Source organism: Athene noctua, chromosome 6 (assembly GCF_965140245.1).
Source record: "Athene noctua chromosome 6, bAthNoc1.hap1.1, whole genome shotgun sequence".
Taxonomy (NCBI): Eukaryota; Metazoa; Chordata; class Aves; order Strigiformes; family Strigidae; genus Athene; species Athene noctua.
Window position 1 is genome coordinate 39,621,189 of NC_134042.1, and position 25,264 is coordinate 39,646,452.

At 41.0% G+C, this 25,264-nt stretch overlaps 2 protein-coding genes across 7 annotated transcripts in view; one reads left to right on the forward strand and one right to left on the reverse strand.

Annotated features, from left to right (window-relative positions):
* Positions 1-21,584, forward strand: SLC25A47 (solute carrier family 25 member 47). 5 transcript variants are annotated; one of them, XM_074908673.1, is made up of 8 exons: positions 2-281; positions 6,177-6,220; positions 6,506-6,577; positions 6,843-7,025; positions 8,061-8,334; positions 14,831-14,875; positions 21,369-21,410; positions 21,480-21,584. In XM_074908673.1, exons 1-7 carry the CDS (start codon positions 254-256, stop codon positions 21,383-21,385), a joined length of 663 nt encoding a protein of 220 aa, XP_074764774.1. In that variant the 5' UTR covers positions 2-253; the 3' UTR covers positions 21,386-21,410; positions 21,480-21,584. The 5 variants fall into 5 exon arrangements, with proteins under 5 accessions (XP_074764771.1, XP_074764774.1, XP_074764772.1 ...); XM_074908670.1 differs by lacking the exons at positions 21,369-21,410; positions 21,480-21,584 and adding an exon at positions 19,709-20,336 and having other exon boundaries at positions 1-281; XM_074908671.1 differs by lacking the exon at positions 21,480-21,584 and having other exon boundaries at positions 21,369-21,469.
* WARS1 (tryptophanyl-tRNA synthetase 1) overlaps positions 12,784-25,264 on the reverse strand; it is a 27,171-nt gene continuing 14,690 nt past the window's right edge. For both annotated transcript variants that reach the window (XM_074908666.1, XM_074908667.1), the window contains exons 5-11: positions 25,085-25,204; positions 24,305-24,487; positions 22,944-23,044; positions 21,605-21,717; positions 20,354-20,527; positions 17,191-17,331; positions 12,784-15,433 (exon numbers count right to left, since the gene is read on the reverse strand). In XM_074908666.1, coding sequence (XP_074764767.1) covers positions 15,275-15,433; positions 17,191-17,331; positions 20,354-20,527; positions 21,605-21,717; positions 22,944-23,044; positions 24,305-24,487; positions 25,085-25,204 — 991 coding nt within the window. In that variant the 3' untranslated portion in view covers positions 12,784-15,274. The remainder of the gene's footprint in view (positions 15,434-17,190; positions 17,332-20,353; positions 20,528-21,604; positions 21,718-22,943; positions 23,045-24,304; positions 24,488-25,084; positions 25,205-25,264) is intronic.

Genomic DNA, 25,264 nt, shown 5'->3' on the forward strand with positions numbered 1-25,264 from the left:
CGGGATTACTTATTCACTGTGTTCTTGGAACAGCTCCAGGCTTCCCGTCTCTGCCTCCAGTGTACAAATTCATCAAGTATCCACAAGGCTCACAATCCCCAGAGGCAAGAGGAGACACTAGGAAGGTGATTCATATTGGAAATCACACTGTCTCTGAAGGACCTGCAGGGCTCTGGAAAGATCGAACTGATATCCTCCTTTCTTCTACTTTCCTAACGTTTAATCGGGGTATTTAAGGCAGCAGACTGTCTGGATGGATTTCATTGCCGGGGCCATTGGAGGTAAATATATAGCGTAGTTCTTGTTGATGAAAGCAGATCGCTGTGTTTCCTTCTTGTTCAGCTAATGGGCAGGACTCAACAGTAAAGTTGAGACTCTTTCGATGGAGGCTGCTTGTTAAAAGTGCATTCTTCTTTATTAAGTGGAAAATATCATCAGAGCAGGCTCACAGAGCTACTGGAAAGGGACCGCTGCAATCTGGTCAGCTGAGGTCATTGCCCTGGAATCTCCTCCAGTCTAATTGCAGTGGAACAGGGCAAAACTCTGATAGGAAGAGACAAAGTGGAATAAGTTGCATGAAGATACAAACTGGTGAGTAATGCCTGGACAGCAAAACCTCAAATGTCTGCTGCCTGGGGATCCTGGCAGGCTGTTGGGGCCGTGTGTCTGGGGGACTGAGGATGCCATTTGAGAGATGGGATGGGTGGAGACGTGCCTTTTCAAAGTGAAGGACATCTGAATGTATGACCGTTGTATTATGTTATGTTAAGATGGATTTACACTTGTGATGGTAATTTCAGTGCAGGTGTGCTACATAAGAGGCTTTGATCTGGGGGAAAGTGAGTTAGACATATATAAAAAAAGTAAAAGGCAAAAAGTGTGATTTCATTCTAGACGTTTTTAGAGAATGTACTGCTCAAACCCAGCTTTGTTTTAAACAACAAAAGTACATACTGGTCGCATTTCTTTTCTGAAATCTTGTCAGATTTAGTGGAGTATCAAATACCAAGACAATAGCCTTGGGATCACAGGTACCAGAAAGGCCAGGTAAACCTGCCAGATGGCTAAGATGCCCAGCCTAAGCCTGCATGTCAGATCTTACTTTGAGATCTGCTAAAATTTGGCAGTTTCCCTCAGCAGGAGCAGCCTGTGGGCCCGGTGCAGATGTGCGTTTCCTGGGAAGGGCCACAGTGAGTTTTCCTGCAGCCCCTTATTGCTCATCACCCACAATGTGCAAGTGGGGCAAGGTTTGACATCTCAGTAGCATCCAGCCCTGGAGATGCCTGTTGCTCAGGGTGTTGGCCTTCCCCTGGGTGCTGAGGGACCCTGCTTGGGAAGGACCCTTTATGGAAGGAGGGGATATAACCAACCCTTCCATGACAGCTTGCCTTTCTTATCCTCTTTACTTGCTGATTTTAAAGTACTCAGTGGGGATGGTAGCCCTGTGCTGAGGCTGGCAATGGGACATTAATCCTAGAAGGATTCACCAAACCTCCTCTGACACTTCCTGTTAATGACTGGGCTCAGCTCAGCAGGGCAGTGACAGTTGCGTTTGCTGCTTGGACTCCTTTGCTTTTGTTGGTACAGTTGTAGTCGAGCCCCTTAAGGATAAACTTCTCTTGCAGAGGAATGTGGATAGTTGAAAACACAGTTTCAAAGTGGCCATTTGCCTCGGTATTCTGCCCCTGCTCCTATGTGAGGCCATGATTTGTGTGGATTCTCCTGGTTCAGGTGCCAGCATCATGTGCCACCCGGCCATGAATCAAGCATCTCCCATGGGTGCTCTGGAAACGGGCTCAGCCTGGAAGGATGCAGGCTGTAGAGCTCCAGCTTGGATCAGAAATGTCTTTGTTTTAATGCACTTCACTGACCCCAAGGTGTCAGAGAGCAAGATTCTTCATTCTGTCATCTGTGTCCATCTGGGGGCTTTTCTAAGAGGGATAATGCACTTTTCACTGGCACACAGGGGTGTTTTCTGGCATGCTGTTCCCTGCTGAGAGCTTGTACATAGACGTGTGTGAGGTACCTGAGCAGGACTTCAGGGCTGCGGTCCCTAGGCTGACATGGGACAGCTTCCCTGTGAGAACTGGAATGGTTTTGGTGCTGAGCTTGTTTCATGGCTTGTGTTTGTTAGAGCTGAAGCAGTTTTCCTGTTCCCAAGAAGTCTACAAACCCAGCTGAAGTGCACCAAACAACTCAAGAGGCAACACAGATAATAACAGACCTTCTGTTTAGTAAATAACATTCTTGTGACCTTGATCGGTTTTCGGAGTGTTTTGGACAAAGCATGGCTTAAGCACCTCCAAAAACCAGCAGAGATGCTGCCCTTTTGAATCCCATGTAATGATCCAGCCTGGCTCAGGCACCTGCACAAATATTGTGCATCTCCTTTGAGCTATTGCTTCTGTGGCCATGGGACCAGCTCAGCATTTTCAGCTCAGGAAACAGTGACCTGCTGTGACTCCAGATGGAAAGAACGTAAGAGAAACATGACTGTGGAAACTTTTGGTAACCAACAAATGGGGCTGGATGTCCTCAAAAGCAGCTCATCTGTAAGGATGTCCTGCCTGGGCAATAAAGCTGAGTAGGAGGTTGGACTAGAGGCCTCCTGAGATTCCTTCCAACTTGAGTTTTCTTATGATCCCACGTGTGTTTTCTGGCCTTGCTACAGCAGCAGCCTGGGCCACGGCAGAGGATGGGTATTGAAGATTAGGACTACTGATGACTAGGGGATGACTTAACTCTTATGGCAGGAGTAAAGTTTTGGGAAGGGGAAGTGGAGGTTCACCAAGCAGTGGTCTGCATCATGCCTTGGGCTTCTCCACGTCTTGCTGCAAGGATACACAGCAGTCACATGAAGTCCAAGCCTAGATAGTACAATCCACCTACAGAGGGAACATGCTGTCTCCTTGTCCTTGCGGCTAAAGCAACCCCTGCTGGCCACTGCTGAGGTCATGTTACTGGATGGAGTCCACCTTGTTTAGGGTATGGGACATTTCTTATGTTCCCAGTTCTTCAGAAAGTACAGATCTTTAGAAGTTGCTGTCTACTCATCCAGTGCATGGACCATGATCCCTGCTTCTCCCTTGGGTGTCTCAGCCAGGGGTTTGCCAGCAACTCAGAGGTGTTGCAGGTTGGTGGACTCTGTATGGCTGCTGCTTGCTCTTTGCTGATTACCATTGCAGTGTCCACTCTGCCAGCATCCCTCCTTATTTGAATTTCTTGGTTGAAGTGGCCCGACTCATGAAGAGACTGTGTGTAATTCAGTTTTGTCTCTGCACTGTATATGTGTGTGTAGGGGATGTCGTAACCTCGGCACAATTCCTAAAAACGTGTCAGATAAATTAGGCATGAAAAATGGCCAACTACAACCCAGTGAAGATATTCACCTGGCTTTGTAATTTATTTTTGTCACAGCTGGTGCAGCGTTATTCAGCAGGAGTCCCACAGGATCCTTCTCCCATACGCATGCTATACATTGCTGGCCTTGTTTGATTCTACTGTGCAAACAGGGCATGTGTGGGTCATGCTATCTTTGTCCCAAGCTATTTATACTGCATGACGTTGTGCAGAGCACTTCTTCCTCAGCCTTTGGTGGACTTGGCTGAGCTCCTCAGCTCTGGCAACTTAACTGCCCTGAGTGTTTTGGCTCTTAAGGAGCAGAGTTCATGGCATGTAGTTGTTCAGAGGGTTGGGGTGGAAGCAGTGAAAAATTTACCCTTATGGTCTCCTCCCAAGTCAAGACATTTGGTACTTGCTGGACCTAATGAGAGCGGAAGCCCTTAAGAGTGAGAAACAATGGGAAATATGTTGTTTTGGGGCAAACCTGCTTTATTTTGCCTATGTTGCCGCTGTATTCTCACCTTAATGTGTGAACAGGATAATTTCTCCAGAAGGGAGGGCACTTCTTGTTGAACACTGACCCAAATCTTGTTGGATACTTGGTACCTGACATGCATGGGACATGGCTCCTACTTTCCTGAGCTGGTGGAGCAAGCCTGGGCATAGCTGTGCAAGGCACACAGTGCCCCTGACTCAGCAGTGTCTGGTCAGCCTGCATCTGCTGTCTCTAAGGTTCAGGAAGTCTGAAACTGATGCGATGCCAAATCCTCCCATCTGGGATGGGTTCTTGGGTCAGGGGACTGCACCTCTGAGGTCAGCACAGTCACGCTGACATTGACTTATTTGCTGCTCCTCCGTGGCTGGCGGGGTCCATGTTTGCAGTGCGCCTCTGGCCAGTGGCCGGGAATCTGGGAGAGTACAGGTGGCCCCGGGTGACTTTGTGCATTGCCACTCTGCTCAGAGCAGAGTCATTGCTCCTTTGAGCTGTATTACTCTGCCTGTGTACTCCCCCATCCCTGTCTCTCTTCCAGCCTGTTCTCATTTTCATTTTGAAATACAGAAGGTGGCTTCTTGGCCCATTTTTCAACTTCATTGTTCTTTATCTGGTGGCAGATATGATACAGATTTTTGCAGAACAAACCTCATTTTTCTGAAAGCGTGATGCTCTTGCTTGTTTTCTTCTCAGTAATGTGCTTTGGGATTGTCTCCCGGTGACTCACACTAGCAGCTGTTGCTTTTTTCCAAAACGTAGTAGAGCTTTCCAGAGCTCCCAAGCAGCCACATAATCACAGGTGAACATGCCTAGTGAAATGCCCACAGCAACTAATAAATTTTTAAGTATCTTTTTATAATTTTTTTTTAAAAGAAGGACTCAATGAGAGGCAGTTTCCAACCTGTGAGCCAACCACAGATGACTGCCTGGCTCCCTGAAGGGTTTATCCAGCACTTTTATGAACTAGATCTCTGTGTAAATAACTCAGATGCATACAGCTCTGTCATCTCCTAGACTGATTTCCTCTCAGATGACTTGGCAGCTGATGTACTGGGAGGAAGTCAGTTAGCTGGTCAGCCCATTTAGTGTCTGTTGTATCTGCCACAGATGTGTTTAGATCAGAGCTGAGAAATGCAGTGAGGTAAGGGCAGGGATGGTGGGTGATCGATTTTTCACCGCAACCAAGAGAAGTCCATGTTGGAGCTCTTTTACTTTTTGTATCTTCCATTAAGGCAGTAGCTTTGTCTCATAGGATTAATGTGTTTCCAACTCCAGTGGCTATTTTAAGGTCTGAAACAGAGCCCGAGTGCCGACTGAGGATTGACGAAGCGCCCCAGTATGCTGGACACACCGTCCCTGCTGCGGGCAGGCCGTCAGGCTCAGCTGGCGTGCAGGGTGTGCTCCTGGGCCTGCTGGGTTTGCGCTCACCCCGTGCTAATCCCTCACTGCTCCTTAATCCTGCTGAGCCCCGAGGGGTGGCGGGCAGGTGGTCTCACCGCAGAGCCACGCTGCCGGCTGGGCTGCACCCTGCCATCACACCAGCCTGTCAGGGCTCCAAGCCACCTTTGCTCTTGCTCCTTGCTCTGCTTTTGCAGCAGCATTCTGTGTACGTGGGAGACGCACTTCAGAGTCTTAGTCCAGGACGCTGCCGTGGACCTTAACGCCCAATGAATTCCTCACCCAGGGCTCTAGATGTGCTTTGTAATCTTCAGCCAGGACATGTCCAGTCCCTGGCATGCAGGAGGCAGCAGGAGTACCTCTGCTGTCTTCAAGACAGATTGTTGAGAACCTGTAATGTCTGAGGACCACCCCTCTTTTATAGACGTCCTTGTGATCACTGCTTTTATTCCTGAATATTTCCAAGTCAAGCATGGAGAACCAAAATTGCTCCAGAGATCCTCTTGTGTGAGTGGGGATGCTTTGTACCTCACATGAGGGTGCTTGGTCATAGTCCAAAGATGCTTTACTGCCTAAGCTGAGAGAGGGCAAAAAAGAAGTTTGGTATCATACAAGTCATCCCTTCAACCTTCTTGCAGCCATGCTCTCAGTGTTTCTCCCAGTCCTGGCTTATACCATGGTGTTATTCCTCCCGATATATTTCCCATGATACTCAGATTCCTCCTCTGAGCGTGCCTTGGTCATGCAGAGAAATCTGTGCATTTTGCTCTGTCATTCTTGGCTCAGACATTGTCTCTGGATCTTGAGAGAGATCTGGTGCCAAGCATGGCCAGGTTCTGAAGCAGCATTTTTCTGCTGTTCCCCTAATGCCTTCCTTCAATGGGGGAAAATGGTCAGTCACAACATGCACTGCTAACCATCTTCAATACACTCTCTGTTTCAGGTGGTCTAAGCACAGCAGTGGGTTATCCGCTGGACACAGTGAAGGTACCTGTTGGAGCTTTATTTCTTGACTGCAGACTGAAAACAAACAGGCCTTTTTGCTTTCCCCCTCCATTTTTAGAAAACTAGTCTCATGACAATGCTTTTATCTTTGTTACATCAACATATTTCACTTTATTTTGTTGTTTTTTCTCTTTAAAAGAAAAAAACCCTAAATTGTTTGGTGATGCTATTTTATGGCTAATTATCTGCTATGACATTTGTTGATTTTTTTTTTTGTTTGTTTTTTAATCTGATACCTGCATTGTAAAGTTGCCCCTGTATTCCTAGGTGAGAATTCAGACGGAGAGGAATTACAATGGGATTTGGCACTGCATTCGGGAAACATACAGGACAGAAAAAGTAGGTACTTCTCATCAGAGTTGCTGTTACCAGTTACAGATGCCTTGTTTCAGAGAGGCAGGGCTGCCTCTTGGTTTGGGGAGAATGGGCAGAAGTTATATAAAACCATTTCTTGTGAGAAGGGTCAGGAAGAAATTTGGCTCTGCCAATGAGCTGTAAAATGGGTGTAAGTTTGTCTCAGCAATGTATGGCCAGTGTTTTTGAGCAGATGCTTTCCCATGCCATTCTCTCTTAAAAGTGGTATTTTTCCTCTCTTTCCAACTAGGTTTGGGGATTTTACAAAGGTGTGTCTGCATCAGTGCTCACAGTATCGGTGATTTCTTCTGTTTCCTTTGGCACCTACAAAAACTTCCTTTGTACCATCTGCAAGCTGCGATACGGGGCTGCAGATGAGAAGCCATCCAAGCTGGATGTTTCTGTTGCTGGAGGCGCTGCTGGTGCTGTCCGGGTAGGTAAACAGCAGAAAGGGAAAGCACAAGAGATCTTGTTCACAAACACAGGAAGCTGGAAAAACAGTGAATGTTTTCTGTCCGGGAGGCCACAGGGGAGCCTGCAACAAGCCTGGTGGGTTTGTTTTGGCAGGGGGTCTCTCTCTGCCCGTGCTGCCCTCTTGCTGGTTGGCTCTGCAGTGTGACTGAGTCCTGCTGGGCGGCTCATGCTGGATTTGGCTTAAAGCATCAAAACACTTAAGAACATGCTATTAAGCATAACATGAATTTGGCAGCAAATGCAGAAAAAGGAAGAAAAACAACCTGGGCAGCAAACTTTCCAAGTGACTCCGATGGTATGTTTATGTAAGAAAGATGTAACTTGGTGTGGTAAAGCACAGGCCGGTGTTTTGACCGTCTTGTCAGGACTCAAAACTCAGCGGGGCATCACTGAGAAGTGATGCTGCCTGGCACACGTGCGTGATCCCAGAACAGGGAGGTGAGGCTGAATCCAGGAGCAGTTTCCCATAAGCAGATGGATTTCTGTCTGCAGGCACTGCGAATGTGGCAGAGCTCACCCCCGTGTCCTGATGGCATGCTGGGCAGAAGTGCGTGCCCGGTCACAGGCAATCCTCTTACAGAGCAGTCCAGATGGTTGGGTTTCTAAGGGTTTCCTAGCAGGCAATGACTCTACTCAACACAGGTTAATTTTTTTAGTCTTTATGGCCTTGGTTCCTAATACAGATACATACAAGAGCCCTGATGTGTGCTACCCTGCATCCCCTTTCCATGCCCATCTGGTTTATTAAGCTGTTACAGGTATTTAATATCCTCTGTTGATTTCTGCCTCACCTTCCACTCTGCGCAGTGAAGCTCACACACGTGTCCTGCTGCTGCTGGGTGGGATTTAGCACAGACAGTGAGGAGAAGGCTGGTACTTGCTGACTTCAGGTAATATTATTGCCTGAAAAGGTGGGAAACAAGGAATCTGCAGGAGGGGGATCAAAACACTGTTGAAATACAAAGGGTTAAAATACCATCCTCTGATGTTACAGGTTGTGCTGATGACCCCTAGTGAAGTGGCTAAGGTTCGCATGCAGACTCAGAGGAACCCACATCCTTCTGTCACATCTTCCCAGTCTGTTTCCAAGCCAAAGTACCGAGGGTCTCTGCACTGTCTGAAGGTGATTGCCAAGGAGGAAGGTTTTGGGGGTCTCTACAAGGGCTGCTCTGCATTACTCTGCAGGGATTGCTCTTCTTCTGCAATATATTTCCTTACCTATTCTGCTCTGTGTGAGTGGTTCACACCAGCTGGGAGAAATAAACCGGGTAAGTATCAGATAGCATCTGGTATTACCTGCAAAAGTGGCTTATTAAGCACCACACTAAGAGGGAAATCAGGCTCTCGGCAAACATCACCCAGTACCCATCACCCAGATCCGGTCCTCACAGGGGGTTGCTGTGTGTTTGCTTCCTGGCGCCACGGGGCTGTTTGTGCCCTCCTGCATCAGTGCCAGCAGCCTGTGTGTGAGGACTTCTGTGGCACGACCTTGTTCCTCAGCAGCTCATCCCTGCCCTGCGGGAGGGGTGTTTATGTTCTTGTGCCTTGTATGTGTGTATGAGATCCTCTTAATGCAGAAACAGGGTATGTAACTATAAATGAAACATGGACAAACCTCCCAGGGGCCATCATGGAACACAGATCAGAGTCAGTCCAGAGCTTGAAAATCAAGTCCAGGTGCAGAATGTAAAGACACTTAAGTTTCCTTGCTGTGATTTGGCTCCCCAAAACAACTATTCACTTTGAGAAAAGTTCAAATAGGTGACAAACAGCAAAGAACATCTTCCTGAGAATAATAAAGATAAGTACACCCAGCTGAAGAGGGTGTGAGTGCTCTCAGGATGCATTACATCTAGTTTGTATGGCGTTAAAATAGATACTGTCTCTGCATGAGCTGCTGTCACGTATTCAGAAATTAAGTATGCGGTGAAATTGAGAGGCCACACAGTTTGTGTGAGATTACTGGAAACCTACAACGGCAAGAGCTGGACAAAACAACTGCAGGAAAACATTAAACTTAACTAAGTTAGCTGACAAATCTGAGATGCTTGTAGTCATGAGTGCAAGGCTCAAGTTGCAGCGGCTCCTGCCTTCACTCTCTCCTGCAGGTTTTCTCGTTGTGCTGCTTTCTGGTGGTTTCGCTGGAGTCCTGGCCTGGGGATTAGCTACTCCCATGGATGTCATCAAATCACGGATGCAAACAGATGAATCGGACCAGCACAAGTACAAAGGCCTTGTCCACTGTGCTAGGGAAAGTGTGAGAAAGGAGGGTGCAAAAGTGCTTTTCAAAGGACTGGGTTTAAACTGCATTCGTGCCTTTCCTGTGAACATGGTGGTGTTTTTAACGTATGAAGCTGTACTGAGATTTACAGATCATTATACAAACAAAAAATAGCTTGTGCCTGTTTGTTCAGAGGTGTATTTTGTTTGGTTTGTTTATTTGTAACACAACATCCACAAAAGACTGCTGAATGCTGTCTCCTTTGATGGACAGCGTGAGAAGCATACAATTTCAGCAGAAAGCTGGATGACTGACAGCTTTGATCTATTCTTAAAGGATTATAAACTCATCAGGGAGTCTTGGATTTACATACAACCTCCCTTTTAGCTCATTAATGTATTTAGACTGTAGCCACTGCTTAGGCTCTTGAAATATTTGCAAATATTTATGTTCTAAAAAGCTGCTAGTCTTATCAGAGATTTTGGTAAAGGATTCATTTTGTTTTCTACTGGCACAGAAAATGGTCTTCACAACCAGGGCAAGAGCTGGAGGGAGTTTGTGTGAGGTTTAACACTATCCAGTATGTGCTCTTTACATGTCATGCTTTCATCGCATTCACTGAGTAACTTACATATTTGTGCTTCAGGCTGCAACTCTTCCTTCCCAGCTGTAATTTTCTCAAAGTAGTCTATAATTATACCCCTTTGGTAGCAGCTGCAGTATGAATCTCCTTGCCTTTTCCTGTTGTTATTTAATTAGTGGCAGACATTGTCTGTTTACATAATCGTGCTAATGGCCTCATTGAAAGTGAAACCAGGCATGGGTTCCCCTAAGCCACGTGATTTTCTCCCCGTGCAACCCTGCGCCCTACAGCATCCGTCCCCTCCCAGATCTGGGCTTATGGCACAGCAGCTCTTAGAGCTTGGCACAGCTTTGGAGACAATCTGTTCTCATCCTGGAAGGAGGGTGGGAATAGATGCAAAACCGATTTGCTTCTCACAGGAAAGGCTGCCATAAAATCTGTGTACTAGCAGTGTTAGGTAAGTTACAAGAGAACTGCAAAGTTGTAGAGTATAGTTAAGGTTTACAACTTTTTAAAAGTGCATATTCTTCTCCCTTTAAACTACATTGTTAGGAGCAGCCAAATGTTTTTTTTGTCAAAGGTAAATTTTGAAAGAATTTCTGACCTTCCTAACAATTATTTATTTTTCACAAAGGCATAAAGTTTCATCAACATGTCAGTTGAAAAAAACAACACCCACACTACTGCTTCAGAAGGAAAACCCTTAAACCCAGAAATACTTTAATTTGCTCACCCCACCTCAAGAGCAGCATGTAGGTTTTCTGTTTCAATCCCTGGATGACGGCACCTGGAGAGGACTGGATCCAGTGAGTTTTTTGGAGGAAAATGGGACGACGATATTTTTAAAGGAGTTCTCATATTCAGGGTTGATGCCCTTCTGGTCCACAGCCAGTTTTATCAGTTGATAGCATGGCTTTGACTATACTGACACTAATTTTGCAGCAGACAAGATTTGTCAGCTACCCTGGACATATAAAAAAGGATCTTGTACTAGAACATGTTTAAAAATTTCAGGTGCTACCAGGAAAGAATAAAGGGGACCTTCTCCACTCCAGACAGAGACTAATGAAAAGCTCCAGAACTGTCCTCCTGATATCTAAGACTTCAGCTGGCTTTTTAAACACTTTCAGAGCCATGCTATCAAACAATCATCGTAATTCTTGAGAGTCAACTCAGCTCTTGCAGCTGATCCAAGAGCAAGGTTAGAAGATGAGGCAGGTGCAGAGTAGGTCACCTTAAAGGGGAGTGAAATGAAAGACCCACTACTAAACCAGATCCTCTCCAAAAGTGCTTATGGCCTCAGCAACCTACCACCCCCAGTTACATCTTGGGGCATCAGCACCAAACTTCCTTTAGTCAGAAACTCCTTACAACAGAAGATTAAGTCCTCAAGATTTAGAATGCCTCTTAAGATGTCTTTTAAGAGTCCACTCCCCTCACCTCTTTCTACAAGGGATGCATTTAACTGAGTGCTTTCCCAGCTGGGTAGTGATTTATCCCAGTTCTGCCTGGATGTTTTCTGGAACCAAAATCCTTATACTGTGTTATTCTCAGCTGACCTTGTTAGCTGAGAAAATAAAAGAATGCCTGCAAATCAGCAGTGTTGATAATATCCATAGTCAGCCCAAAGTCTGAAACTAAAGCAGCTCAGCTTTCTTAATAGGGTCATGCATTCAGATGATTAGAATTGTCTTATCCTGTGGGTGTAACTGAAACAGTCGGTTTCAAGAAGCAGGAATTACAGATGAATTGTGAAAATGAGTGGGAACAACTGCATCATAAAAAAGCAGGTTCTCATGTGGCCTGAACAAATTGTATCTCCAGGCAGCTTGTTTCAGGAAGGTAACTGCTTTCTTTGCAATCCATCCCATTCACAAACCTTTACTGGAAAAAAATATATACACAGCATATGGGTGACAGAGCTCTAGCCTTAGAGCAAGAACTCATGGCTAATTCACCCTGATGCAAACTACCAGCAGGTACAGGAATTGACTAAGTACTGTAAACACAGGCACATAAATATTAACCAAATTCTGTTTAATGACATGGCACACTGTACGTATTATGTACTTCACTACATACACACCAAACTGGGTGTTTGCATTCTGGATTTCAGAACCTGACTGCTTTATTTTCTGCTTTCTTTGTATTACCTTGACCTTCAGCCACTCTGATAATCACAGAACTATTCATTCTGACAAATTAGCTAGCTGAAGGCCAGCTAACAGGATGAAGACACCACATTTGCTGTGCTGATACTGGGTTTACATTGCTATAGGGACTGGAGGTTGTTTATAGATTACTTCTATCAGTAACAAAGTTGGTAGCCTTGGAAAAAATAAAAGTTTCTTTAGAAGGCACGTTCTGCTTCATGTTTTCATGTCACTAGTAATTCCTGTTTTCTCTGACAATGTTTATGAATATCCAAGTAGGTTTCAGCATGCTTCTTGGTGACTGTCAAAGAGCTGCATGAAGCTATTCAGAATCTGTGCTCTTCAGACAACAGCAATTGTGGAGTATCATGTTTCCACTTAAGTGCCAGTCTTTATGCCAAACCTACTGAAGTGTCATTGTAAATGGGTCACAGTGACCTTCTATTTCTGAGCTGGCTGCTGTACACAGGAAGTACAACATTCAGTCTTGCTTGCCACCAGTTAATCTTTGGACAACTGACCCTTATTAGCTCATGCTGGGAGCAATCTGAAGACTACCTGGTAGGAATGGATAGAGGGGAGTATAAGGCACCCTATTTCACTACGTGAAAGGCACTGGACACCAAAACAAGGACCAGCTCCACCAGATGACTAAATCAACACCTAAAGGGGTAGGAAGAGAGATCAAAAATAGAGTAAGTGTAAATTAAGTCTTTTAAAAATTAAAAAAAAACCCAAATAAAATCAAAGAAGTTTGATACAGACTTTTATCGACATTTTTATTCCAGAGAGATGAACAAAATACGAGCATATTGAGGAAAATGTAATGAACACTGCCTGATAACATTCTTAGACACTTCAGACATGCTTTTGAAGACTGCCTTGTCTTGACTTAAATACCTCTGGGACATTGTAATTACAACAGTCTTAGGAATTTGCCAAGGCTCCTCTGAGAAACTGTATAATTTCAGAAGCATGTTTGTAAGAATTCATCAGAGTACTTGAGTAAGGTGCTTGCTGAGTAAACAGATACTAAGTAATTTTGCTATCGCTTTCCTTTCTAGAACTTTCAAACCAGATTTTAATTGCCATGTTAGGATTAATCCATATATTTAGTTAGAATAGAACACGCTATTGTTTCTCCTACAGCATTATTTCCCTTTCCTGAATAAATGAAATAAATCTTGCAGGACACATATGCATATAATATTTTAAAGAAGAAATTTGCATTATGAGTTTGTACAAGCCCTTTAAAATTCAACTTAAGTCTTATCTTTTATGTATAGCTTAAAGATGACAAAGAGTAGACTGCAAGAACAGGGAGGTCATAATTAAATTGTACTGTAACCAAGAATTAGTTGATTTACTACTGGATTTAAGAAGCTGTTTTTCTTTTCTAAGAATTGCTCCACCACTTTTTTTTTTTTTTTTTAAAGAAAGCTTCTCTACTGATTGTTGAACACTTATTAGCACTGAGATCCTACATCTGTGGGTTATAGAGAGACAGTTGCTGGCAAACATTTACTTTAATACATTAAAGTCAATAGCATTAGATTAGTGATGCCAGTGCACGTAACCTGTTAAGAAAAAGACAAAAGCTAAGGATCACTATTTTCAGCACAGGTTTGAAACACCTGCAAAAGGATTAAACTTGCTTTGCGCTTCAGTCTTTCCTTGGTTCGTTGCACAAATATAAACTAACAGGGGCACTTCATATACAACTTGGCACTCTGTTGGCACCATCTCAGAAAGGCCATGTCAGTGCTGGAGGACGTGGACGCTGCGGTACAGAACTACTCCTGGTGGGAAGGCAGCGGCACCAGCTTCAGGCAGCACAAATAGCCCAGCATGTTCCCATGTACCAACAGGCTGATCCCAGGTCTACTGAAGTCTCACCCCTGAAACTTCTACCTCAACCCAAGTGTAATCAGCCAACTTCAAAGGTTTACAGTCAAATTAAAAGCGTGTTTTTTTTTTTTTTTAATTTTATTTCCTTTTTTAAGAATGCTGCAGTTGATTTATGTCCACTAGGCCCCACAGTACAGAACCTGTTAAAGTTTAAAACTTTCACACCTCATTCAAGTGCTTTCCTTGGATTTTTATATGATTTGCAAATACCACACATCAATACCCACCTGTGTTATCAAAGGTATTTTTATTTGATGTAGATAAGGCTGTATCTGGGCTAGCAATTTTCTGTTCTATATAAATACAAGACAGATCTAACAGTTTGCATTCAGCACTGCACATATTAAAATAAATTAGCTAATAATTTGAATTTTTCTTCCATAAATCATAGCAAAGACATTAAAGTTCTTTTTAAGAAAGGAGATAATTAAATATTACATGAGGTATTTTAACAGAATATATTTTCTCTTAAAATCTTAAAATAAGTACCTCTAATTTAAATGACGTGGTGCAGTAAAACAGAAGAGGCTAGAAGTATCCCTGTGTTCAGCAGCGACTTCATTTTCACAGCATGATTTAACACTTGGTATTTTTTATAACTAGAAACTAAAATTTGCATTTCTATACTCCCTTCCGCCTGAGAATATGAAGGAACTTTACAACCTTGTGATAACCTCCACCCTCCAGAGCCAGTCAGACCAGTTAAATAGCTGCAGAAACAAAAGCACAGTGAGATTTCTGCAGCCTTCCCCAGGTCAGAGAGGAAGACGATAGCAAAATGAGCCTGATATTCTTTCTCCCATGTTCAACTCATGGGTCTCCATTCTTTCTGCACTGATCCCAGGCCTAAGTCACTATGTAAATCTATTTTGTAACATTCACTATCTTTTTGTGTGCAGCATGTTCCCAGGAGCCCGAGAGGACATGCAGTCTCCTAAACCAAGGTAGGTAGGAGAAAAGAAAATGGAGCTACTAATTATTAGTTTGAGATAGGACCTCCTAGCAACATATCTAAAACAATTTACAAGTTAGGTTTTATCATCAAAATGGAAGTTTTATTTATATTTTCAACATGAAATACAATAAAATACAGTGTTGTGCTGACAGACATGCTTTTCTGAAAGACTGGGCAATTCTGTCTTGTATATTCTGATTTTAAATAGATAGGAGTCCTATTTTAAACTTTTCCTGTACTCTGACGTTCACTGTCATTAACTCATTAAAAGCAGTATTTATAAAGCACTGATTTCAGGCTGTACATAACTAGGGAGTGATGACATACAACAGAAGACAACAATTACTCAGTTTTGGTTTATCAAGTGGTAAGTTGCATATGCATTTCTTCAAAATTCAAAAGCTAGCTTCCGTGGGGTCATGAATTGCTTCACCATTTCATCTGTGACCTGCTTCCGTCTCTCTTGATGAGCTGCTATCAAGGGCTGCAATGTTTCAATAAGAACCTTCTTCAGCTCCCCTGTGAGCAATTCCCCACTTGTGTATGCCTGTCAAGAAAGTGTTGATTGCTAAATATGGTGCTATATGGAAAAAGACTCAGTGACAAGTATTTCTTTAAAAGCCGGGCCCTAGCACATACAGATTTGGCTGTCTTAGAAATAAGCACATGCCTTAGAAGATCATGCAGTATCACTGAAAAATGTAACTTGCAAAATTGCTTTTTGCCTTTTAAAAAGATTAAGGCCGCTAGGAAATTTCATACGTGACAAATTATATGGACTGAATACATTCACAAGAATTTAACTGGGAAATCCTGTAATTATGTGCAGAAAATTGCATTCTCAGTATCCCAGTTCAAATAAACAGTCACCCTAAGCTATTTTTTGCAATAAGAGGTACAAATTCTGGTATTTTTCTCTCATTGCATTCGGGTAAAAGATTAGATGTGATGAAAGTATCCTTTTTACAGCAAAGACACTCAGAATCTATGTTCACACTAGTAGTCATATTCACAGTTGGTAATCTGTTCAGTCGCTCTGATACTGAAAATGCTTTAGCTAGAAGCCCAGGCGAACAGCTGACTGGTTCAGGCCTGGTTAGAAACCATGGCTGGGGCCACTCAGCCATGATTTGAAACGGCAATAAACACAGTAATCTTACCTCCCCTTGTCAACAAGTCATTTATAATACCAATTCAAGGTGTAACTATTGCTGATGCTCACTCGGCAACAGCAAAATATGTTAACAAGAATGAACCGAATTGTTGTAATTTCAGCGGTATTTTTTAGGGATAGATTTGAGTTTTTTTCTGTTATAAAAACACTGATATGGCTTTCTTTGAGTATCCACTTCTAAAAGCTTTTCCCTCTGGCAGCATAACTGAAACAGCTCCACTAACACCGCTATCATGTTCTCTAACCTGGTTCTGAGGCAGCACTGCAGCAAGCTGCTGGCTGTGGTTGAGGATTTGAGCTCTGTAGCAGAGCCATGCTGATATTCTTGCAGTGGTTGGAAACTAATGGAAAATTGCTCAGTATGTCAAATGTGCTCCTGATCTCCATAAGGAATTTAGAACAGTTTGCATGGGGATTAGTAGCTATCCAACTCTGCTCTTGTGTGGGAAAGTGTAGAGGGTTGGAGAAGAAACTGTAGCTCCTGACTTTCTTGCAGCTGTTTCCCGTAGGAGAAAGCAGATAAACTCATATGACGTGGGTACTATCAGCTACAGATACTGCCTTCCCGAGAAGGCATACTGCCTAGTAAGCATGATGATCATATAGCTGAAGGAAGTGAAATGTCCTGCTACCACCCCAGGGACAGAAGTCTGCCAGATAGGTTTAAGGAAAATGCAACTTATATGAAGCAGTTTTTACTTGCAATCAGTGAATCAATTCCTCACAGCTATTACATTTCTTGTGATAAGAAAAAACAAAGAAACCAGCAAGCTTTAGACACGAGCTTTTGTAATTCTGCAGAGTATTTAGGTACCTCGCACATAAGGACAGGCAGAGTGTATTATACAGTTAAAACAATCCTAAGGTGGCATCATTTGAAAGGTAGGGGAGATACTGTCCTACTCAGTGTCAGAGATCCTGATGAAAACACTAGGGACTCTTTTTTTTTAAGAAGAGCTAGATTGCAAACAAACAAATATGGAGGTCTTACTATGGAAACTTGTAAGGGATGGAGAGTGCAAGAATAACACCACAATTACCTTCCTGGAAAAAGTTCACAGGAGTATTTAGCTACAGCTTTGTCCTTACAATAAGCAATGAATAATATTATCTTCAACTTGGCTACTTACTTGCTTCAGTTGTTCAAGCCTGTCATCATCTTCTAGGAAGAAAGTCAGGTACATAAAAGATACATCAACATCACAGTTGCCTCCATACTTCCTGTGCTCTTCAATAGTATCTCTGCCTCCTGAGAAGGCATGCTTATTAATCTGAAACAACATAATGATTTTATGATATAATTGCTACTAAATTCTGGATTACTGTATTGTAAACGGAGGTGTATCATGATCCTCTAAATTGTACACCAAGGACTAGCTGAAGGGTGAGTGGGGAAAGCTAATGTAGAGCCTTGGGACTGAAGCAGGGAGGCAAAAGGACGTCATTAGAAGCCAGCAGGGAAAAATAGCTATATACATACTCCCCAGACTGCACAAGCAGACCAAAAATGAAGCAAAAATAAAAAATAATCCACCCAAGATTTAGTCAAAAAGGTTTTAAATCCCTTTTACTGAAGCTGGTGCCTGTTGGATAGAATTTGTGTTTACAGGAGATGTACTTTATGTAAGAAAAAATAAATTATTCACTTTGAGAAATTAATTTTGAAGGAAATGAAGAAGGCATGGAGAATTTTTGAAGAAATCCTAGAGGGATCCTAGTCCCCTCCTTTTCTCAGGGAAAAGGAAAACAAGAGAAAGCAAAGTTAAACATTATAAACCACTGGCTAGAATGAGTAAAATTAGACAAAAGTCCAATTTTTCAGTCTAAAAATGGAATACTTGCTGACTCTCACTGCCTTTTCTTAAGCATAGCTTCCTATGGGGAGGTGAATTCCAGTGGTGAATAGATCTATCTGCTAATCCCATTCCCAGTAAATCCAGAAAGCACTGGCCAATTTGAAAAATTTATACCTGTAGAATTCTCAGAGCATGCTAATTTTCCTACAAATTTAAAGAAAATAAATTGTTGGGAAGAAAAGTACTTCTCAACCATAAGTTGAGCTTTCATTTGGCTCTTGTACCTTTTCAGACACCATCATCAACCAGCCAAGAGACACACATGCATATGAAGTAGATTTTTAGGTTTGTTTTTAGCTCTAGTACCTAGGAACTGTTATGTATTTACAATTTCTGAACATTCTTATCTGTATGAGTGTTTAGTGTTTTTCTGAATCTTTCTAACCACCATGTTACAGATGATGTCTTGTGGCAATGAATTACATACAGAAATGATGCACTGATGAATATCTTAAGAAAATAAACTACCATCTGTCACATTACATCTATCTTATAGGACAGCCTGAATAGTGCTCTCAGTATCTTTAAAACTAAGTTTTTACATATTGTTTTGCACTTCTCCTAGCCTGTCTCCTTACTACATTTTCAAAATCTTTGTATGAAATTTTTTCTATGATGTCCCTCATCTCTATAGTTTGTCTTCTTACTAAGGTAAAAGGGACTAAATACAACATCTCAGGTGAAGGCACATCACTGTTTTATACAAAATGTTTCCTATATTAATCTCAAGTTCATTTTTTACATATTCTAGCACCTACTTGTTGACTGAAGGTTTCAATAATTTATCTACGGTGATGCACTGACTTTTTCCCTGAATTAGTACAGACAGAATCTAAATAACATTTTCTAGGAAAACAAGCAAATAATTGAGATGTAATTTGGTGCTGATAGGTGAAATAAGAACAGTTTATTGTAATGTTGCCATTCATCTCTAATTCCCAGAAGCATCTCAGCCTTTCCCAATATCCAGTAATTCATCTTCTATTACTGGTATGTTTTGAACCTCATTATTTAGCAATGTACTAGTGATCTGAAAAACGCTGTAAACAGTAGTTTTTTTTGTGCAGCAGTGGCACTCCCTTTTTAACATTCATCCATCACTGGAAGTCACCTCTCCTACTCTAATTTTTTATTTGTGGACCATAACAAAATTCGGTCTTTCACTCAAGTTCTACTTCCATAAAGACTTCTTTCTGATGGGGTTCAGGAGCTGAAATAGATCTCAGTTTATCCTCCATTACTCAATACTTTAAATTATGTTCAGAGTTTTCTCTTGAGAGCTTTTATATTCCAAGTAGCTAGAATTATTTAGTTAGTTTTCCACTAGTTTAAGGATAACAGAAATAGGACATTAACTGGACATAAGGCATCTTAGGTCTCTTTGAAGATTGTTACTTGCCAGGAAAAAAAGAAAAGAATATTACCCACATCACCACTAACCATGTATCCTCTATTCTGAAATAATAGGCTTTTCTAAAAAAGCAACTGCGTAATTGTGCATATAAACCGGAATGATTATAAACCAAACACATGAAGAATACCAATTCTTCAAAACAGTACTGTTTAATCAGTTTCTACATCTGATAATGAATCATTATGAGGCAGAAGAATCTGACCTATGTGTGGGTTTGTTAACCATTAGAGAATTAATCCAAGCACAACCAGCAGCAACAACATATACGTATTTTTTCATGTTTTGACAGAAAGTTATTTAATGTCTGGTTATCATGCTTATAAATCCTTTTACAAAGACTGATTTTCATTTTTTTTTTTTTTAAATACCACAACACAGGTGAACTTTTGCCAGCTAAATCATCTGATGCTGGATAAGAGGGATTTTCTTCTGATCTACAAGGGGCACTAGGAATATAGTCAGTAAAAGATAACTCTTCTAAAACTTAGGTGAAATTCAACATAACATTTATTTGTGAATTGGAGGGAGGAGTGCATGGCAGCAGCAGATCCCCAAGTAGCATGAAAATTCTGACCTGTGTTGTAACTGCCACTGTGCAACACCTGGTGCTCCCAGCATGGAGAGCCAGTCAAGAGAAAAAGCTGTTTATTTGATTTACATCACGGACTGTCAGATTTCAAATCTATGGCAACATAATATTTATTTTTAGAGCATGAGCCTCCACAGCTCTTATTCTTACACCACTGCTCGGCAGATATCAGATAAACAAACATGATGTTTTGTACATTATTCTAGCTAGTGTTTGTACTGTTAGACTTGTTGGCAAGGCAAAAGATTATATTTGATAGTCTAGCTAAATTTGTCTAACTTGGTCAGTTCCTGAAGATGCTTTGCAATAAAACATATGGGAAAAACGATTCAGATATGTTCAAAGAAAACATTAAAAGTTGTCACTGTAACTGTGAGGACCACAAATCCTTTCTGTTATAAAGCTCTGTGCTCTCAGATTTTGCAGGTCCTTACCTTTGTCTTGATTTGTTTAGGTGTATCAGTGAGGAAGATGGAGGAGTTGGGGTCACTAGCACTCATTTTTGTCTGTGCTCCTTGCAGAGCTGGGAAGAAGACTGAGTGCAGTAAGGCTGGTTTAGGCTGTCCAATTCTAGGTGCTACATCCCGGGTCATTCTAAAATAAGGATCCTAGAACCACCATCAAAAAAGCACAAAATAAAGGTGAAAAATGTGATTTAAAAGCAGATTAGTGCCGACTCATTCATGTCTTAACAGGCGGTCTCAAAAAAACCCCCAACCCCCTACCCCAAAAAACCCAAACCAAAGCATGAAATGTTCCAAAAACCTACTTCTAATCCAGTTCATCCACAAGAGCAAACAAGCAAAATCCCTTTTTTCATTTCCATAATTTTGCTGTACTCTCTGATTCCCTCAATTAATAGACATATGGACAAAGATTTACAATAGTTGTGAAAACTATGTTCAGTTCGCCTGGAGATGGATGCAGACTAAGATTCAAGTTTCCTCCTAAGTGTTTAACAACCAGCACAGAACCTGAACTAAATCAGTGATCAAACTGGGAGTGCTGTGCTGACTAATGATCTGACTTAACCAACTGCAGTAATATTACTACATAATATTGTGGCTGATAAATGCAATTACATCATCTTCCAGTGACTGTCCCTGTGACTAAAATAGGTAAAGATTCAGACAGCGCAGAATTTGATTCCTAGAAACAATTCCTATTTGAAGTAATGATGCTACTACTGTTATTTGTAGCCGATGCTCTTCCAACCTCTCTCTACAGATCTGAATTGTTAAGGGTCTGCAGCCCTTCTGACAAACTATTTCAATGCTTCTTTATTCTTACTGATATAAGGTTTTTCCCTATGGTTCAACGTAAATCTCTTGTGCTGCAAGTTGAGCTCATTACGTCTTGTCCCTTGTTACCATGGAGATGGCCAAAAGTTTCTTCCTACCTCCATGTTAGTATATTTTTGCATAGATTTTACTGTCTTTGCTTTCACAGATGTCAGCTCACAGTGAACTGGGTTGAGATGAAGACAGATCCGTAAGTGATTGTTGGGTTAAGCTTTCATCTTTCTCAGGACACAGCACAATATCCCTTTATCTCTTCCAGCTTCTGCTCCATAAAGGTGTTTGCAGGAATGTTTTACAGATGTTTCAATATACCACAATGAAGCTTGAATGGTACATTACAAAAAGAAATCCATGAAAACCAAATTAAGAGTACGACTTTCTTACTTGATCAATAGCACATGGGATAAGACACTGAATGTTCTCCTTGCCATTGAAGATCTGTGGAAATGATGAACTGAAGGATGGAGCAGCTTGAATAGCAGGAAAGCTGATCTTTCCTAGAAAACAACGTTTGGAAAAGCTAAGCAGCCAATATAAGCGATGTTAAATAGAGGGAACTTTTTTAAATATGTAAAATGCACAAATGAATCATTCAGATACTCAGTTGAAGACCAACATCTATCTTTATCAAGCAGTGTTGCCTTATCTGAGGAAACCTTTTTATCTTTACCATTTATGATGTCAACAAACCTTCAACTAACATAGAAACTAATGAAAAAAGGCAGGCTGGGATTATGAAGGTTTCAGAAAAGGTTCATCAGCACACACTATCTTTATCATTGAACTATCTACTTTTCCCAGAAATACAGTTGACTACACCACCACTCTGAGCTGCTCATTTTTTCTGTCTTTGTGAGAGAATGATCATAGAGCTACTTATCAGACAAGTTCCCCTCTAAGATCTTAGAATCAATGCTATATGGATGCTCGTGAAGCATCTCAGACATGTCCAATTTTCTTTTTTATACAGTGCTCAAACACCGGATGACCAACCTGCTCAGAAAGCAAATAGATTTTTCCAAACATGTCATGAAGTCATTATCACAATACCAACTTTTATTAGAGCACTGTTAAAACAAGTAGGAATCTGTTCCTTTGTTACAGTGAAGGCTGAAAAGCTGTCACTGGCCCAATTACTGGTCAAAGAATTATATTAGTGCTCAGGAACACCAAGGTTTTACTGTCATATTTGACACATTTTTTTTTTTTTGGCCAATGTGACAGAAACCTGCAATCACAGTGAAGTAAATGGAAGACAAAGTTACCTACCACCTTGATAATTAGGCTTCTGAGTGCTCCTTAACTTTTTTCATATATTATACGTATGTGCATGTGTGTATTAATACAACTTGTTCTAAAAAGAAAAGCTTCTATATAAATTTGGCATAGAAGTTTCTAGAAGGCATAATTGACTATAGTTGCAATCACTATAAAATAAATAAATAAGGTCTCTATCCTGGGCACTTCAGTGTTGGTGTTTTGTACTTCGCTGTTACTAAGGACAAAAAGGTAGATATCATGCTAGACATTTCACTGTACAATGTTTTCTATACTGAAGGAACCACGATATCACCCTTTTAGAATCAGCATAGAAACATGGATCTTCTTGGTTTTTCTATCCGTTTCATGAGTGGCAGATACTATTTTCTTTAAATTATTAGCTAAACATTGCCATAGAAAATGAAAGCAAGCATAATTTCTAGTAATGCATATTATTTCCTACCAATGCAGTCACTGTCTGTAAATCCAAAGATTCCTTTCACTTGGTTAAATGTAACATGTTTCTGAACTTTGACAATGTTTTTGTAGAATCCGGTACTTGTTCTGAGAGAAAGGAAGTTGAAAAATAAAATAAGAGCAGAAAAGTGTAGGTAGAAACTTTCACTACAAAACTCAGAATATCAAACAACCTGCAGGATTAAATCTCATCTTTTCAGACTTTTTGTGGCACATTGAGATTATAATTAGAGAATTACTTACAAACAAGAATTTTGTGCCTTGAAAGTTCAATTTATTCTTCCCCCACCCCAACAGTTACTGCAAACATTTTTTGTCACAATTAACTGTCTAAACCCAGAAATATTTTCGTTTGGAAATGGTGCCATAATTCCTCACGGAGCCTGAAGTTTATTTATCCTTATGCTTCTCTATGAACTCAGGCAACCTGAACACATCACGTCTTCTGTGTTGCTTGGTATCCCCAGTGTGTATCCCATACAGGACACTGCAGTTCACCAAAGGAATAGTGGCTCAAATCCTTCAAATTCTGATTTTCTACTGGCTAAGTTCCCTGGCTGGACTTTTTCTGTCACCAAATACAACAGCAGCAGCATTTTCAAATCAAAATTAGCTCAGCAACTTCTTCCTTTTTTATTTCTGCTGAAGAGCTGAAGCAAGAGAAACAGCAGTTTTGACCTGCCCTTGTTCAGCCACAGGCTAGGTCTGTGTTAGTGCAACTTGTGTAAGTGAAAGGAGGAAAAACTGCTTTGCAGGGTCCACATTCTTGGGGCTGTATGTTATACAGTTTATCTCTGAAACGTTCTCTCATCCAAGTCTTTATGAAAGCTCATCACCCTACATGAAAGAACAAAGCCCACAACTTCAGTTCTGAACTCTGCCATAAAACTTCTCCTTCTGAGAAGGAAGTTCCAATAGCAGTTACTTTTTCTTAAATCTTCTTTAAACTTTACTGAAAGTTCAAATAGTATTTCATGCTGTATGATTAAATTAATTGTCCACAAGGCTGAAATGCCTTTTGTTAACACAGCTGAAGTGTAAACAAAGATTTAGATATCTTAAACAAATCAATATGGAGGTTTCTTAGTGGTTTAGCTGGTTTAATATATTTTTCATAATTTAAATTTAAGCACTGCACGCACAAATATTTGTTCATCTATTATATAGGAGAATGACAATAGTGTATATATAAAATCTTAGCAGAAAAATTAGTTTCTATTTTACGTGTTGTAAAACTTGTAGCTTTCAAATTTAGATAAATTTATTAAAACATTGCTGACTGTCAAAGTTCAAGAGAAAATACACTTTTTTTTTTCATTACAATGCCCTAAAGAAATTTATACTTACCCTAAATAGTCTAAATCAGAAAATATAAAGGTTTTATTGACGTCAAAACCACATGCAATGATGTCTTTTGCATTTTCTCTAGCATACTCATATGACTTCTCAATTGTCAGGTCCTTCCAAAGGTATTTCTCATCATCAGTTAACTGCACAACTAAGGGAACATCAAATACTTCTTGCAGCCATCTAATAAAAGCAGAAAGATTTTATCTTGAAGTAAGTTAAAATGAAGATGTTACACAGCTAAAATATTTTTATACATTGGAATAAAAGCATATAAAGAGATTTGCTTCTCTTTTCTCTGGATGCATATGCAGTTACGTTTATGTGAGTGGAATAAACATTTTATACAGATTAAATGACAATTTACCTGGAAAAAAAGACTCATACTTATTGTTTCCTATACATGTGATAGCGGTCACTATTTGAAATGGAAACAGAATTCGAAGAGACTTTTAGCTCTGAGTCCAGTGTCTCTGTGTCCTGCTGCTGCAGGCACTGCATTACAGAATAATGTTACTGAGTCTCATCACAAACTCGTTTTTAAGAACAACAAAAATTCTAAGGAGTGCCACCAGGCTAAGGGCACAAGGGCTTTATGGTGATGCAGGGATTATGACCATTTTAGTGAAAAGGTAAGACAGCATTGTTTATGTTCATTAATATTCACCTCACATGCACAGAACTCCTTGCAATGTATCATTTTGGCAGTTCCATAAACCACACTCAACATTTCCTTAGAAAAAAAATGTTTTGATTAATAGAAATGTAGAAACAACTTACTTTGTGAATATAAATGGGATAAGATGACCAACATGCATTGCCTGAGAGGATGGCCCTCTGCCTGTATAAAGGTAAAAGGACTTCTTATTTTCATAAGCATCAAGGATTTGGTCCATATCTCTGAAGAAAAAACAGAAAAAACATGATGCAACTCTTTAGGAAGAAACATCCAGAGCAAAA